A 17,473-nucleotide genomic window follows, 5' to 3' on the forward strand; every position below is an offset into this window, starting at 1 on the left:
CTATGTCCTGTTTTATCGTTTTCTTTTCTTTTTTAATTTTTACCTTGAGCATGCAGTGGATAGAAGGAATAAGGAAAATAAACAGGGGAGAAAGAGAAACAAGTGGTTTTTTCCCCTTGAGGAGGAGGACTGGAGGATGTGCAGATCTTCTAGGACGAGAACTGGGGAATGCTTGTGGATTCTTTCCTTCTTCTTTTTTTCTTTCCTTTTTGTCTTTTTTTTTATGTGTAGTTAGGAGGGTGGTGAGAATAGGAACTTCTATCTTTTATTTATATTTCCATGGTTGATGTGACATATCGACTTGATCCATCCGATAAGTCCCAACTTGACATCACGGCTCTTAATTTAAGGACAACACATGTTTACAACACACTATTTCGTGTTGGATTTCCCGTTCTAGTATTTTCCCAAAAAGTTTTGGGTCGATCTTTTGGATTGAGATGTTGAAATCTTTGAAATCCGCGTCATCTCCTTCTCTTGAGTTTAGGATTGACTTGTATATAAACACGATTCTAGGTCATTTAGTAATTTAAAGAGATAATCTTATTAGCTACGGCTATGTTTATTTAATCATACTTTATGTCACTTGTGAGTTTACTGTTTTACAGGTTACGGCTATGTGTTCTCGTTCAAGATCTCTCTCTCTCTCCCCCTCTCTCTTTAGATTTTTTATGTTCAGGGTTATGTATATAAGCCGATGTATGTACAAACTTTTGAAAAACACTTTCTTGTCTATAGATCTCTTAACCCATAAAATAGGAATTTCAAGGCGTTTAGCGCATAGCCGGTGTTAGAAATCTCGTCCGTCCCTTGACAACGAGCCACGGATCCATACACATATCCGTCCGCATTAATTAAATCCAAATTCAAATTCAAGATTGAATTATTGCATAATATATATCAAGTGGCGAAGGGATTTGACCGTAGTAACAGTGGATGGGAAGATCTAGACCCGGATTTGCAGTTAAGGTGGATCCATGGTAAACGTTAACGTCCTTGTGAATTAAGCCTAAACACTTGATCTGCGGCCCGTAAGCCTAAATAAGTCTTACGAGTTTAGCGGAACTATTGGTTCAAATTAAAAAAATTTAGTAAAATATTTAAGAAAGCTGCTGTAGGAGTTGCCTAAATATCTTGGAAATTTTGTGCTTATCGCTATGGGTTTTTGCTCGTTTTGTAGATAGAATGAAGTGTCCAAATTTTGGATGTGTTAATTACGCGTCGCCGGTTAATTATCATAATATTTCTTAAGGTGTGTTTTATGCTTGCTCTTAAAGCGAGAATAAATATTCCGTCTACGGTTTAGAATTTCCCCCAATAGAACTGGTAGGTTGGGATCATAAAGTTATTATATGGTCAAAAATACTCTGGTGTTTGTAAATGCCTCGAACATGGGGCTTGTCCGCTAAGATACTGTGGATATTAGTACTTTTTGTGTTATATATAAGGTTGAACATTTCCACCTTGTGAACAGAAGAACTTTAAGCAAGGACCATCCGATATTCTCACTGCTACAAGGTCAATTTATCAATTCACTCGGCAAACGGCATTACCTAACCACGATGTACAATTTGAAATTTCTTTCTATTCTACTCGCGTCTCTGGTGCCTGTAGTTTCAGCAGTAGCAAGAACTTCGGCTCCAGCAGGATGTCTGATTGTAGGATCAGGTGGTTATGCAACAATCAATGCTGCCCTGACAGCGCTAGGTTCCGGCACCGCTACAGCGTGTATCTTCATCAAACCCGGAACATATAACGAGCAACTATATATCCAGTATAAGGGTCCGCTGACTCTTTATGGATATACGACCGATACTGGTTATTACCAAAATAACCAAGTATTTGTCACTAATACCTTGAGCTCACCGGCCGCTGGTGGGCTAGACGCGAGCTCTACGTTGAAGGTTACTTCTAATGATTTTAAGGCTTATAATATTGATTTCACCAATGGGTATGGATATGGAGCGCAGGCTGTGGCTGTGACTGCTACTGGTTTGAGACAGGGGTTTTATGCGTGTTCTTTTGTGGGGTATCAAGATACTTTGTATGCGAAGGCTGGGGTGCAATATTATTCTAATTGTAGGATTGAAGGTATATATCTCAAAACCACTTACTTTTCGCCAGTTCCGATGGGGTTTTAAATTAGTTTGGCTGAGGGGTGTGATTTTCTAACGATATATATATATATATACTTGCGCGTTTATAGGTGCGGTCGATTATGTCTTTGGAGATGCTTCCGCGTGGTTTGGAGAATGTACGCTTGTTCAAGCGGGAGGTGGTGCTATTACCGCTAGCTCCCGAGAAACTTCCTCCGATCCGGCATGGTATGCCTTCGATCATTGCAAAATCGTTGGTAAGAGTGGAGTTACTTTGACCAATAACGGTTACTTGGGTCGACCTTGGAGGGTTCTTGCTAGAGTTATCTTTCAGTATTCTACTCTTCCTGGGTTCATTAATCCGGCTGGATGGACTACACTTGCTGCGGGTGCTACGCCGTAAGTATTATTCACATTGTCTTTTGGGGGGGATCGACTCGCGGTTTTTTATTATTATTATTATTTATGGAGGCTAAAGGATACTTCCTGGTTTAGATTATTTTATGAGTATGGAAATACTGGAGCCGGCGCTGGAACATCAAGTCGCCAGTATTTATCTTCAATCGCCGCAGCAGTGACTAAGACGACGGTTTTGGGATCTGACTGGAAGAGTTGGACAGATAACACTTACTAGTTCACATAGCTGTGGGGATTGTGATGGAGAACTGTTTTATTTCGGTTCAATGCCTATCTTATGTTTCGCCTGCCTAGGCTTGGGGATTGGGTTTTGTCATGTAATGTACTTACATGTCCTTGGGCAATTTGATGTTTGAGTAGCTATGTAGTTAATTACTTAATTAAATGTATCTTGTAATTCTGCTTCTGAACTTATGTGTGTGCTCTTGTATGCTCGGTATTGTCAAATGCCTGCGAATGTATTCCAGATTTATATGGGGCATGTCTCGGAGTTTGAGCTGGGTTTGTGAGACCATGTATCTATAAAAAACTAAAGCGGGTTTGATTCACAGGTTATTTAGATTAAAGGACGGTGTTTATCGATCTTTTCGCACTGAATACCTTTTTTTTTTTAAGAAAATTCAAGCTGCGAGATATAGTTTCGCTCTCGTAATATGCCAATTTCTAATTGTAAATCTTCCGCTCCTTTCAAACAATGAGTTTGCATGTTAGTATTTGTTTTTAGTGGCATGATACTATTTTTCATGATCGATCACATTCTGAGGAAAATATTTATGTTCGAAGATTCGTGCAACCTCGTGGCGTTGGGTGCTGTCACCTGTATGTCGACGTGCTCCATTTCGATCTTGGCCATCCATCTTCACCTCATTTATTGATGGAATTTCTCGCCCCGGGAAGATCCTATTATCAATAGTTTGTGCAGATGCACAGAAAGTTGAGCCTGCTTTCCCTTCTAACGGTATAGCTCAACCCTTATGATCTCATTCGTACGGTTTCTTCGAGATTTTTCGGCTTAATTCCAACCAACCAAGAAGAGTCTTGGAAAAGCTTCTCCACATTGGCCCTTCTCGCTTCCCATTTTGCCTAAATTCGACACCCGAATGCCAGGAACCTGACCAAGCATCTGAACCACGGAAACTCCATTCTGCCTGAATACAAGCGAGCTCGAAGGCTTTCTCCTCGTGGAGATCCTGCAACGGAGGAATTATTAAGTGATTCTTGAGTGTACGGTATTTTATGTGGCGTTGATAGCCTCATGGCCGGATTTCCGGGTCCATTTGAAACAAAGTCTTATCGTTCGTTTATTTTCACATCTCGCTGGTGGCCGAACCTTGGGTCGGGATACTGGCATGCAGGTGAACCCTAGTATTAACATAAACCATAATTTTTCCGTCTTGAAAGTGCCAGGTTGTGTCATGGGGATACCATGGTGCGGATCGCAAGCTATCTCGGTTCCTGAGATGAACCATGTCACAAATGTCAATGGGCGTAGCATGTAAGAGATGGGACCAACATAAAATACTACTAGGTTCCCTCGTGCTTTCTGGTGTTCATCAAGATATCCCCAGACTACCCCCAGATCCCAGCTTAAAGGCCTAAGTCAAATCCCGAAGTCCAAGACGATTTTGGACTATTCTTTTACTTGGGAGATTAAACTCTTTTTTTGGGCTTAAAAAGCCTAGCAAAAAAGTCCAACATGGTTAACACATCCAAACAAAGAGTTTACAACTGGTAAGCTATACTTCTATAATCCAAAATATATATAACTTGAACTCACAGTCTCCGCAGGTATATCTCATTGGTAGCCGCAAGTTGTATGGTGCTCTATGGTTATGATGCAGCCGTTTTCAACGCAGTACAAGGTTCCAAAAATTGGGCCAACTATTGGGGGAATCCCGACCCAAATCAAATTGGCGCTGTTAACACTGCGACCACCGTTGGCGGTATTGTAATCGGTTGGTTCGTCTCCGCGCCCATTAGTGACCACTTCGGACGTCGAGTTGCCATGTGGCTTGGTGCATTCGTGGTTCTTTGGAGTACATTTATTCAGGCCTTTGCACCTGCCGGTCATGGTATCGGGGCCTTCCTAGCAGGGAGATGTCTTGTGGGTATGGGACAAGGTCTGGCTCTACCCGCTGGACCTGTGTACATCGGTGAACTGGCGCCACCAGAAGTTCGAGGCAAAATTATGAGTTTCTGGCAGATGTTTTTCAGCGTTGGCAGTTTTCTGGCGTATTGGGTTAACTATGCCTGTACCAAAAATGTTCCCAAACTAGGAAATTGGGATTGGAGGATGGTTGTTATCTTCCAAATCGTTTTCCCCGCAATAATCTGCATTTTGATCTTCTTTTGCCCGGAGACGCCACGTTGGTATATCCAGAAGGGTAACGAGGAAGCCGCGCGGAGGTCTTTGAGGAAAGTTAGAGAAACGGAAGAGGAGGTCGAAGCTGAGATCCAGCAGATTAAACAAGCTATTGAATACGAGAAACATGTTCTGGATGGAAGATATTTGCCATTATGGAAAGATCCTTCTATTCGCAAACGCCTCAGTAAGTTTTATGCAAACTGAAATAGTTTGCCTTTTGGTCAGTAATGCTAATGAGTACTCTTAGTTCTCGCTTTTATCATGAACTTTGGTCAGCAGATTACTGGACAGGGATCCCTTAACAGCTACTCCACGATTGTATACAAGCAAGTGTTCAAGGATAACTCGACTATCCAGCTTATCAATGCACTCAACGGGACGTTTGGTATCCTCTTCACACTCAATGCAACATGGACGGTAGACAGATATGGTCGAAAGTTCCTTCTCTTTGTCGGTGCTATTGGTATGGCAGTGTGCATGATCTGCTCAGCTAGCGTCTATATCGGCACACCTACCGAGGAAGGTGGGGCCAAAGCCACCGGTGTTGCTAGCAGTATTGTTTTCCTTATGTTTTTGTTCGCGTTCTTCTACAAGCCTTCCTGGGGAGCTGCTGTTTGGTAAGTTTGATATTTTCTCGAATCCGTCTAAATTTCGGCTCCCGGTTATAAATTACTTCAGAAACTGATTGAAAAATTTAGGATTTGGACTTCTGAAATCTTTTCGATGAATGTCCGGGCCCAAGCAGTTGCAATGTCTGCACAGATGCAGAACGTCAGCAATGCTATCGTCAATCAGATTTTCCCACTGATATTAAACAAGATTGGGTTCAAGGCTATGTATATGTTCGCAGGGATCAATGTTCTCCTCGCAGGGTTTGTCTGGTTCTATATTCCTGAAACCAAGGGAATGGCACTCGAAGATATGGATACTCTTTTCGGGGGCGTCAGCCATGCTGAGAAGGGAGCAGCTTTTGTTGAGCACGATAATCCAACTGAGATTGCTAAAGACGGTGCGGACCTAACTGTCCACGAACTGGAGAATGTGCCGAAGAAGGAAGCTGTATGAGAGCTGTTGGGGGTAGCGCAGAAAACCACTTTTCGACCTCTACAACTTTTATAATTTTAATAACTCCTTCTTATATATATATCCACCAGGATCATATCATAATACAACCGTTGCAGATATCGGATATGTCCATAGATTGTTTCTACTCAATACAATATATTATATATCTACGGTATAGCCGAGACGATCGATATACTTATATATATCATGCGGCACTTTAAAATATACTACCACAAGGCGAAGGGCGAAATTAAATGTGCCTAGATGGAATGGGAAACTTGATTCTCAAAGTGTCTAGTTTTTGTAAATGATCTCATGCATCCCACATCTGGGGCTATTAATCGTGATGTGTCAAGAAGGGCCGGCTGGGGTGCACTGTCCAGGACAGCATCCCTGTTCAAGTTTCGTACGCCCCCACATTGGCCTCGCTCTTGGCTTTACACCCGGCTTGTGCGACATTTTGCGGTCCGGTGTCGTATTGTTGGTCGCGTACCATCTTTGTTTTGACAGCCTCATATGCACCTACATAATATATTTTCAGGCTCGTGTTACATGGGCATATCACATTCCATTGCTTTCCGAAATACAGCTCGTTATTCTTCACAGTTATGTCTCTTCCCGCTTTCCCGCCTCTGCATACCTCTTTCTTTTTCGAATTTCTTTTCACTCCCCTCTTTTTGCCCGCAAGGTTTATGAATCAGCCTGGGTATTTGCTATCAGGCTTTTTGTGATCACGTCTCACAAGTCTGCAGGATGCATGAACGTCTATGTGGGTCTGATCAACTTCAAAAATCGTGAGCCATTGTACCAAAAGGGAATTTTAAAAACAGAACCGGTGGTTTTTTTTTCTCCCTCCATGTCTTTATTTCATTTCAAAATGGCTCTTATCTCAAGCCCACGACGGCAGAGTAGTTTTTCTTGGCTGCGACGAGACACCAACTGATACATCGTGGCACACCATTCTCATCCCATTGCAGACGTATGGACGCCCTGTCGCTCTAGACTACTGCAGCTTGAGGCGACTGATGCCCAAGGCTCCACTTTTTATTTCGTCGCTTTCCGCAGTACAAGTGAAGTCAGTGCTTAGAAATACGTAGAACCCTATCGGACGTGGAAGGATCACAAACTGGTCTTATCGCTTCTATCGTGTGGAGCTGAGGCAGGTACATTTCGCCTGAGCAGCCGAGGAAATATATTTCTATATAAAAGGTAGCCCTGCGACAACACTAAAGCTAGTTAGTCCCTGGTCCCTCGTATTCTAATTTTCCTAAATCTTCGATTATTATTCCTGTTCCTATTCGGGTTATCGAAGTCTCGGTGCAAGAGCCTTGAACGAGCTGGGATTCCGAAAGACATCCCAAAAGTCATTCCAGCATCCAGCTTTCGCGGAGACGGGAACAGGCATTAGGCTCATTTGCCGTTCCCCACTGCCAGTCTTCCCGGCCGACCGCTGCAGTAGCTAGCTAGCTTCTCCGTTCCGGACGATACGAAAAGGAAAGAGGGCACCAAATCCCTGGATTGTTCTTACAATCAACATCCCCAGCTTCTGGCCTCCCCACGAATACCATCGTGACCCTTGAAGATCAAGTTAATCCGCGCTGTTTTTTCAACCCGTCTAAAGCAAGCTCTTTCTGTTTTTTGTATTTACCCCATGCATTTGAGTATCCGACACAGCCAAGAAAGGACAGTCATATATATATTTTTTGCCATCCGGTGTATGTAGGAACGTGCGTGCTTTGACTGATAGGCGAGTAGACCTTGAAGCTGAAAGCACAGAAGTGGGGATCTTTGACAATTTTCGACAACATTGCCATCATTTACTCTCAAAGAAACGGAAAAGAAGGGATATATTACAATCCACCCGTTACAGGGTGACTTTTGCAATTTGGGGTGTACACCGCAGTACCGCAGGCGCGAGATAAGCACGATATATAAAAAGAAAGCAAGAGGCTGTTCAAAGGATCCCCAAAAATCGGCTTCCCTTTTTCCTTTTCCTCCCAACTTCTACACTTGCATTTTTTTTTAAAGAAAAACATAATATATCGCGAGCTCGGACCTAGCTTTATCCAATCGCCAGTCGGAAACCTTCTTTTGGTCCCAAGATATTTAGCTTTCGTTTTCTCGCCTCTTGGAATCTTATCGCTGCATCTATCGCTATCTAGTTTCCGAACTAAACCACCCCGGGTTTAAGCCCGCCGTTACCAAAGACCCCCACAAAGTAGGAGTCAAAACCCTGTTTTGATCTCAAGTCATCTACCGCCTGCATATCGATATCATTGGTATCGGAAATCCCCAAATAGAAGAAGCGGTCATCGATCACCATTCCGCAATATCGATATCACAATAACCCTACGAAATCCCCCACTTTTTTTGAAGAATTATAAATCGAGAGGCATTTCCCCCGCAATTTCGGCATGTCGAGAAGCAAAGTTGGTCTGTTAGTTGCTGCAGGCGTAGGCATTGCAGGAGGTCAGTTATTATCGTCCCATCCGTTTTCGTCCCGTTTCGTCCCAACTCACCGCGGCAAACGGTGCATGGTAGCTGGGACGTTAAATGTAACCGGATATTAATCTAATGGCTTTGGCTTTGTTCAATTCGTACAGGAAAATATCTTTTTGAACCCCTCATTCTTGAGCAAAAGCAAAAGGCTGAGGAAGAAGCGAAATCCATGTCTTCACTACCGAAAGTCGAAGAGGCCCCGCCCCAGCAACAACCCGCGCCAACCACCGCGACATTGGAACAACCTCAGACTTTCTTTGATGTTTCACAGACACCGTCTGCTATCGCTAACACACGAACACTCGCATGCCTCCCTTCAACTGAAATATCTAAAAGCGCACACCCCAATGATGCCGCCAAAATAATGGACCATCCTTTACCTTCTAGCCCTCTTATCGCGAAGAAAATTCCAAGCAAAGAAGACTCGGGAGAGATGCAAGCGGAGCCATATACACAAAGCCCCGGTGGAGTCGGGCTTTTTGGTAAGGTTAGATTTTGGTGAGCAGTATAGTAAGGAGAGCTTAGGTGCTTATTTCGGGCTGGGCGTTTATGGTTGGTACATGTATGAAGAGGATTTGGGAAAGCTAGCGCGCTGTAGAGTTGGTTGGAGTTGAAGCGCCCACATTCTCGAGCGACCGATATTTGCATGGAGGTATATTCCTGTATTGCATTGATGTTATAACTTTAATTGTATCTCGTACTGAGCCTCTGTTATGAGCAGCCTTTCAATTTTCACCGATCGTTTTTCGTTTTCATTTTTGTTCTCTTCTCGTTCCTTGCGCGAAGCTCAACAAGCTGGGCCTCTTATACTAAAAATCAACCATCTTCCTAGAGGGTACGTATGGGCTAGGGGAAGCACAAGATTGATATCCATTCATGTTACGGAACTCCTTTCACCCAGTCGCGACCCTCAAATATCGCAGAATCATCTACCTTAAAGCCTATAAGGCTTCAATCACTCACTCTTTACTCTCGCGCAACATCCAAGACGTTTATATAGGCTATCCGTATCTCATCTTCCATCAAATCAAGATACAAGCGTTTGTGGTTTAGTGGTAAAATTGATCGTTGCCATGACTGGTTCTCCAGTTACAGTTTCGATCAGCCCCGGGTTCGATTCCCGGCGGACGCATTACTTCATTCTTTTTGTTCCTTTAACACTGCTCTTACAATATTTTTTTTGAAGCTGGCGATGTTTTGGAAGGTCGCAAAGTTGTGTGGGAGAAATTTTTTCCTTTTGGCTATTTTGAGTTGGGGTTAGTGTGGTGGCAAGGATACCACACGCCGGAAATTTGAGCTAGTTTATTCATAAGATATCGGGTTTCGGCAGAATTGAAACATGTCATGCAAGGTTAAACAGTGTGCATAGTTGGGATTTCAAGGGGAATATATATGCGGCGGGGCTTCATCTTACAATTGAGGAGATACATTTGACTTGTCGAGGTTTCATTGCATTGTTGGATTTCATGGTTTTGTGCGTTGTCTATATCAATGATGATTTGTGTGACCGTGAGATTGGACCTTCTGTGTAACGAGGCCATCTGTTCCTGGGGCTCTTTACGTTTCGCTTCTATTCGATATTGATATATTCTATACCATGTCATTGGTTCTGAGTCCATCCGATATGACATTATCATGTCGGGCCGAATTTGAAGTGAACTAGCTTTGATGCCGCGTCCCAAAAATATTAAATAAGTACATACAAGGAAGTATAACTAAGAAATTGCTCACGAAAGCTTCGCCCGATGCACAATTACACTCTAATACAGCCCGCCAGTCTATGAACGAATTACCTGTATCTTACACTCCTTCTCCTGCCAACCGATTAACCCTCGGTTTGGAAGCTCTCCTTGAGTTCTTCCAACCGTCTTCTTAATTCGGGGACAGCTCTTAATTGCAGCTCAAGGTCTTCCTTTTCGTCTTCCAATTTCAATCGTCTTTCTGCATCTAATTTTGTAAACACGAATCCACCCTGGCCATCAAACTGCAAGATGTTTTCGTGGTACTTCCATAAACTCTTTCTATGGCTGACGGTGATGAGGGTGATATCTAGCTGCTTGGCGGTTTCGTACATGATTCGTTCGATATCGAGGGTTTGTGCTGCTGTACACTCATCCAAGATAGCACTATTTGATCATAATAGATTAGTCGGGTTGCCATCGAAATTTTGAGGGTCTCAAGATATGTGGACTTACAATTTGGGGGCGTGGTAGAACAATCTAGCCATAGCAATTCTCTGCTGTAACCCACCGCTCAATTGCTCTCTCCACTCCTTCTCTACATCCCACCCACCTTCCCTCTCAACAACGGACTCAATCTCCACAATCTTCAAGAGTGCCATCAAATCATCGTCCGTGACACCCTTATCGATCATATCCTTCAATCCATCAGGATAAATGACCTGTTGCCTTAACGATCCGCGGCTCAAGTATGGTCTCTGTGGGATATAGAAAATCTCCTCGCTGGGTGGCTTTCTAACCTCACCACCATACACAGGCCACAACCCACCAAGGATTCTGAACAAACTGCTCTTACCACATCCGTTTGGTCCAACAATCAACAGATGTCCTCCTCTCTTAACCTCAAACGAAAGCTTCCTGACTAAAACATCACCGTTGGGGCTGACGATTGGGACATCTGTAAACTGGATATAGCTGTCTTCGATAACCTTGCCTCTTCCGCGAAGGACGGCGGCGTTCTCTTCAGTTGACGCCGAGGAAACAAGGTTCTTTTCGAAACGTCCATTTGTGATATCCTCCATGACGTTCAAGAGTGTGGATACACGGGAGGTATAACCTGCCAGCTCGGTGATTTCCTTGTAAGAGAACATGACACGGCCGAAAGCGTCAGAAGATGAGAGCAAGAGACGACGGTTGGTTACGAAACCTTAGTAAATACGTTAGCCTAGGGTACCCTTGTATTAAATAGGGTGATAAATACTCACTCTCTGTCCGGTCTCCCAAACTTCCACCCTTCGCGCCAGGAATCTTGACGAATACTGGTACACTGCAAAGCACCAAACCAAGAGCTCCCCAGAAGTACTTGATCACGTAGTCTTCCATAATTCCGTGGTACAATCTCTGCCTGAGGATATGGTTTACATACTTAATCAACCTGAAATATCCTTTATCAAGCGTCTTCTTCTCATTTTCATGACCGTTGTATAAGGCCACCTCCTCGGCGTTATCAATAAGTCTAGAATGTTGATGTCTAAACTCTCCCTCCAACTTCGCCTCATCGGCGACATATTTACCGAACGGAGGCGTAAGTGCTCGCATAACGTTCGCAGAGATCTGGACTAGCAATGCCATCAGGAAGAGACCTTCGCCACCGACATTCCTCGAAAGTTGGTAGTTGTAGATAACCATATCCAACACTGGCTTGGCGAGGTTGGAGTAGAGTTCTGCTAGCGAGTTAGAGAATTTACGAACGTCCTCGACAATCAACTGGTCTGGGTTTTTGATCCTGTCATCGAGGTTTCCGACGGAATAGAATATCATATTAGATAGATATTGGTTGTGGATGTGATTTGTGAGACGAGTTCGATATTGAAGGGCAAGTTTGCATTGGTGGTACGACAACTATGATATATATTAGCCCTGATAGATCCAATTTTATATAAAAAGGCCCTTACCATAGAGTTTGTGAATGTCGCCGGGATGGCAACCACCATCCACCATATTATCCCGAGCACAAAGTCCTTCCCTTTACCCCGGACGAGATTGGAGACAAGTCGTCCATCAAGTTCGGCAACATACAAACTAATCAGTGTTCTCAACACCAAAAACACCGAATGGCTAACCAGCAACCTCGCTTCCTTGCTCTTCCATCCCGGAATAACAATCTTCAACAACCTAAAGAGATTCCTGAAGAATTCTCTATTTAGTTCAACCTTCTGTCGCTTGGAACTATCAGATGTCGAACGTGTAGGCTTTACAGCAGGCTTTTGGTCGGAAATGGCTGCGCGGACTCGGAATACGAGGGCGAGGAAGGTGAATAGATATAACCCGCGAGAGATCTTTGTTTTATGTGTCAAGTAAAACGTTAAAGATGAACTAAGGACGTTCAGCAGAGCCGCCTGGCTGCCGGCGGGCAGCAGTTTGGATTGCACTCCCATCGCTACACTTGTTTTCGGAGATCGATGGCAAACGGTTAACGGAAAGAATACAGTATTGATATGATTCAAACGATTGCGCCGACAGTAACGGGTATCATGGCGAAAGAAACAGTCAGCAATGAAACGCGATAGATAAGTAGACGATGGTATTAGTTGTCTTTTGATCCGTTAGTGTCGAGGACGGAGTTTTATGAAGGTGGTTTGGCTTTCACATGTTTGGCTGGCGTCATGTGCGCTTCGGCATTTCTCCACAGCCAAAAAGGGCAGCTTCGGCGGCCCCACAGCGCAAAGAAGGCAGCCCCAACCAACGTGCAACGGTATTCTATAACAGCTGATTGTCAGTGGTAATTTCGTTGGGAATCAAATGCATTTTATTTTATGTATTTTATTTTATTTACACCGACGATGCATGTTTTTGCGTATAAAGAATAGGCACTGCTTCCAGACCCACTCAAGCTAAAGCCGGCCGAAGATGACATAAGAATTCGAGCCAATCGGCACAAAGAACAGAAGAAATGTTTAACTTACCGCTTTAGGAAATTCAGGGAAATACAACATGTCCAACGCAAGATCTGGTGTTGAAGTCCAAAACCCATACCGTATCCGTGTCCTCCCCCCACAATTGATATCAAGAGCTCTCTCCATGGTAAAGTTGCATAATATGAATCCAACCATTGGACAAAAATAACAATCCCTTAAACTTCAAAGCCACAGCTTCACTCTAAGATATCACAATGCAGTCTCGCTTTCCCAACCAGGTCCTTAGTATGCAAAATGAGGTTAGCGTGGACTCGCTTGAACCAAGCTCCTTCCTTCTTCGGTAAGGACTATTCCCTGAAGGCGCCTGATTCATTGTAAAACGCTGCAGGATATTTCTGAATCTGATGTCCTTTGCGGCTAACTTAAATGTTAACGCCACCGGAGGATGCAGGAGGCCGAAACTGAGGAGATGGGTATTCTAAGATAGCATTTTCAATATTGCGAATTGAAGTAGTAATAGAGTTAATATTAATATTGATGTGTTTATTTAAATTCTCCAATACTTGCTGTGGATTTCAAGTTCAATTCCTTTCTTAAGCTTCATCTTCCTTCTGGCTGGTCTGGTTGTTGTATCCCTTCATCCATTCTGATATTTCCATTCGTAATTCCAACGAGGCCGGCCTCATTGTACATTTCATTCTCATAATTACACGACTTTATTCTTCTTCCTCGATTTAAATCAATTAATTGGTTTCAATTCAATTGATTAGGACTCAATAGCCCAGGCCCTCTATTACCCAACTCGGAACTACATAGCATCTTATAATATTTAAATTTATCATATCAAAATGCACTTCACAGCGCCCCTCATCACCCTCCTAACCTTCCTCTCCGCCACAACCATAGCCGCCCCGGCGGCCTCTCCACTCTCCAGCCGCGCAAAGGCCACCACAGGCGCTGATCTCAAATCCAAAATCCTCAATGAAGCCAAACAAATGCGCCAACCAAACACTCAACTCGAATTCTTATCTTCCCTACCAACTTCAATCTACGATCAACTTCTCGAACTCGAATCCCGCGCTGGTGGCGGCGACGGCCAGCCGTTTTACCCAGAAGTCGCAAAGCACGTACAACAAGCATATGGACAACTAAAAGCTGGTCAAACACCTACATTCCCCTCCGAAGAAGAACTTCCTGGCCATACAGCCGTCATTCTAAACCTAGATTTCGCACGTGGGAAAGCTACAAAACCCTCAGAGACTCCAGAAGCATCTAAGGGAAAAGAAACCGAAACTGCCGTCCCCGCCACGCTGACCAAACGAAAGGCAAAGCTTACAGGCGCACAACTCAGGGCTACTTTCATGGGACAAGTGGCAAAGAATAATTATGCCCCCTCGCAAGTACAGTTTTATAATAGTATCCCACAAGGGGTATGGGATAAACTTGCGGACTTGAGTTGTAGGACTGTGAAACCGAATGGACAGTATGATTCTAGGGTGGCGGCACAGCAGCAGAGGGCTTGGGGACAGATATTTAGGAATCAAATTCCTACGTTTTATTAGAGTTTAGATTAAATATATTTTGTTAGCTAGCTATAAATCTATAGAGAGCGTGGTGGATGTGGAGCTCATACAGATAGATAATTGTAACCTACTTGTGAGAGCTGTTTACTATGCAGATTATGTTCCACAATGAACTACATTTGTGAGGATTTCATCGCATCGAGATATGTCGACAGAGCTCGAGAGTCGTCACTAATGACGGCCGCGCGGGCTAGCCAGGTTAGCAATGAGAATTACAAGGTTACAATTGGACATGTTTATTTATAGCCCTAAGTCAACACCAGCCAGGTTTTTCCTAGTCCCGCAGACTCCCCAACCTACGATCATTCATTATAAGCGTTACACAAACTAGATCACACTAAAGTCAATTTCAAGTAATTGGCATAATTTTTTCCATTGCCGTTGGTATCGATCATTAAAGCCCAAAAACGCCCTAAGTATCCTCGCCCACCCCACGAAATTTTGGTGTACCATACAAAAAGAAGAATGATAAAAAGAAACATCAAGTGAGAAAGAAAGGGGTAAAAGTCAGAGACAAATCTCCAAAGAAGACGATTACAAGATCCGATACAGAAGAATAGTGATGATGTTATCTGAAAAAGAAGGGAGAGTGTGTGTGGTCCTTGTTTCCCCCTCGAGAGCACTTTTGTCGCAACCAAGCAGAAAAAGACTTTCAACTGTGCAACTCCTCAAACAGGCCTTACGCCGGACGAAAAATGGTTAAAAACGATAAAAAGAATTGACAGACAAATGTTATACATTCATCTTGACGCTGAGCTCGTTGACATCAGGAGAATCTGTTTCTTGGTGTTTGGCAGACGAGTATTTTGGCCTGAATGTCGAAACGGCAGGGATATTTGCTTTAAATCTATAGTTGGTGTTGTTAGTATAAGGTTCAAATCGTAGGGTGGGTCATAGCAAGGGGTTCTCACCTCTCCTCCTTTGTTCCATAGGCCTTTGGTGTCAACTTGATAAGCGTGTGCAATGGGATTTCCATCCATGGGCTCCTGTCCTGGGGGACGTTCATGAAGTACGCATAGATGCATCGAATAACCGCCTGATGCGTCACAACCATGACATTCTCTTGCCTCTCCATCTCCATGATAATTGGCTCCAAGCGAATCACCAGATCGCGATAGCTCTCGCCGCCACGGTATCGATAGTTGTACTTGTCATCATCACGGGCGCGGAAGTCCTCGGGGTATTGCTCTTCGATTTCTTCGTATGTGAGGCCATCGCAGGTGCCGCTGTCGAGCTCGTCAAGGGCTTTCCATTGGAGTTTGTTGTATGGGAGGTGTTGGGCGGTCTGAATGGTACGTTTCATGGTGCTAGTCCAAACTGTAACGTTTTGCTCCGGGACAATACCGGCTTGGCGGCAGATTTCGGGAAGAGCTTCGGAGTAGCGGAAGCCACGCGGGGAAAGGTCGGCGTCCCCGCCGATTTTGCCTGCGAGGTTAAACATAGACTCGCCATGCTTTTGGGACACATTAGCCTTTTTTGCTTGCTAAAATGTGGGGAAGCTTTTGAGGCAAACTTACTCTAGACAACCAAATTGATCTTGGCTTGATGTGCAAATTCATCAAGAAATAGACAATTCGGCTTTGGAGGTAATCTTGGATACAGTTGATGACAACTTGCGTGCCGACATTGATCAATTTGACGTATGTGTAGTCCGTCTCTGTAATAGTCTCATAGATCTTCTCATAGTTCCTGATTCGATCCCTGAAGTCCTTGGCTGCGAGCTCGGGATCCTGGCCGCGGTAGTCTGGAGATGTAGTCTTGACCTCCATGATGTTGCTCATGATGAGGTCTTCATCGTCACACTTGGACTCTACAAACATGACTTCGATGCCATACTGTCCAATGGTCTGGGCGATCCATCTCCGACGAGCCTGGGTCGAATTTGTGGCGTCAAGGATGGCAACAGTCCCCTTTTCTTGGGAAAACCATTTGAGCATGTCCTTAACTGCAGCTTCGGCCGCAACCCGGCGCATGCGTTCACCTTCCTTGTTGTTAGTGTCGAAAAAGTCCGCCGTAGGTTGTGGTGTATCCTGACGACGATATGTTCCGACATTGAAGGTGCGGGCGTCGACAGACAACCAGCGGAGATATCTGACAACTGTACAGCAAATATCAGTAATCTCGACTTCGAGTATCACTATTGCTGTTTTGATACTTACTCTTTCCGGCTATCAGACTCTTGCCACGAGCAGGCAGACCCACCATCACAACACAAATTCTGGTATCCTCCACCTGAGTTCCAACCACAGTCCCATTAGTCCTAGGCATTATGACAGATATGTATTATAGGCGTGCAGAAAAAAAATAAAGAAGAAGAGGGGGGAGAAGCCAATGTCGTAAGAAAGGCTATTATCGAGTTTCGAGAGCAGAAATGGAGAGTTGGGGTCAAAACTGGGGTACAATGTAGAGCTGGGAGAACTGTATCGAAGGTTCAAGTGGAGGAGGATATAATATAACAATGGAGGCTACCGAGGTAGCAAGAGTTCGACTTCCTTTCAAAAGGGTAGGCAGACTAAGGCTTTATGACGAAAGGGACAGTCCAAGCTCTTATAAAAATGTCGCAAAGCTAAAAAAGATAGCTAGCACAAGCAGGGCTGAATTTATAAGACGGAAAAAGTAAAAGTAATGGGAAAGGGAGCTATGGTGCCAATCTGCTCTCGATAGCTGCATATCTCAGCACACGACCTCAAGATTGCGTATGGAGATCGCACCGGGCCTTCCCCAATGCACCCGAGCATACGCTTCAGGAAGGGGTGGTGTCGCAGAACGGACAAGGGCTAGTATTTGGTCTTCCACGGAGTATACGAGCAAACCATCGGAAGAACTAGTACTCTGCCCCAGACTGCAATCT

General features: G+C 44.1%; 6 protein-coding genes across 6 annotated transcripts; 4 read left to right on the forward strand and 2 right to left on the reverse strand.

Annotated features, from left to right (window-relative positions):
• Positions 1–1,562: 1,562 nt before the first annotated feature.
• AOL_s00081g128 (uncharacterized protein) lies at positions 1,563–2,730 on the forward strand (the record flags this gene model as incomplete). Its single annotated transcript, XM_011124946.1, has 3 exons — positions 1,563–2,091; positions 2,207–2,495; positions 2,592–2,730. 3 exons carry the CDS (start codon positions 1,563–1,565, stop codon positions 2,728–2,730), a joined length of 957 nt encoding a protein of 318 aa, XP_011123248.1.
• A 1,479-nt stretch (positions 2,731–4,209) lies between these two features.
• AOL_s00081g129 (uncharacterized protein) lies at positions 4,210–5,943 on the forward strand (the record flags this gene model as incomplete). The annotated part of the gene is made up of 4 exons (XM_011124947.1): positions 4,210–4,244; positions 4,302–5,062; positions 5,126–5,495; positions 5,577–5,943. 4 exons carry the CDS (start codon positions 4,210–4,212, stop codon positions 5,941–5,943), a joined length of 1,533 nt encoding a protein of 510 aa, XP_011123249.1.
• Positions 5,944–8,611: 2,668 nt separating this feature from the next.
• AOL_s00081g130 (uncharacterized protein) lies at positions 8,612–8,944 on the forward strand (the record flags this gene model as incomplete). The annotated part of the gene is made up of 1 exon (XM_011124948.1): positions 8,612–8,944. One exon carries the CDS (start codon positions 8,612–8,614, stop codon positions 8,942–8,944), a length of 333 nt encoding a protein of 110 aa, XP_011123250.1.
• A 1,323-nt stretch (positions 8,945–10,267) lies between these two features.
• On the reverse strand, positions 10,268–12,559 carry AOL_s00081g131 (uncharacterized protein; the record flags this gene model as incomplete). The annotated part of the gene is made up of 4 exons (XM_011124949.1): positions 10,268–10,568; positions 10,638–11,328; positions 11,387–12,023; positions 12,077–12,559. 4 exons carry the CDS (start codon positions 12,557–12,559, stop codon positions 10,268–10,270), a joined length of 2,112 nt encoding a protein of 703 aa, XP_011123251.1.
• A 1,328-nt stretch (positions 12,560–13,887) lies between these two features.
• AOL_s00081g132 (uncharacterized protein) lies at positions 13,888–14,601 on the forward strand (the record flags this gene model as incomplete). Its single annotated transcript, XM_011124950.1, has 1 exon — positions 13,888–14,601. The coding sequence occupies one exon, from the start codon at positions 13,888–13,890 to the stop codon at positions 14,599–14,601; it is 714 nt and encodes a 237-aa protein (XP_011123252.1).
• A 753-nt stretch (positions 14,602–15,354) lies between these two features.
• AOL_s00081g133 (uncharacterized protein) lies at positions 15,355–16,595 on the reverse strand (the record flags this gene model as incomplete). Its single annotated transcript, XM_011124951.1, has 3 exons — positions 15,355–15,469; positions 15,534–16,075; positions 16,140–16,595. 3 exons carry the CDS (start codon positions 16,593–16,595, stop codon positions 15,355–15,357), a joined length of 1,113 nt encoding a protein of 370 aa, XP_011123253.1.
• Positions 16,596–17,473: the final 878 nt, after the last annotated feature.

This window comes from Orbilia oligospora (genome assembly GCF_000225545.1).
Source record: "Orbilia oligospora ATCC 24927 unplaced genomic scaffold scaffold00081, whole genome shotgun sequence".
Taxonomy (NCBI): domain Eukaryota; kingdom Fungi; phylum Ascomycota; class Orbiliomycetes; order Orbiliales; family Orbiliaceae; genus Orbilia; species Orbilia oligospora.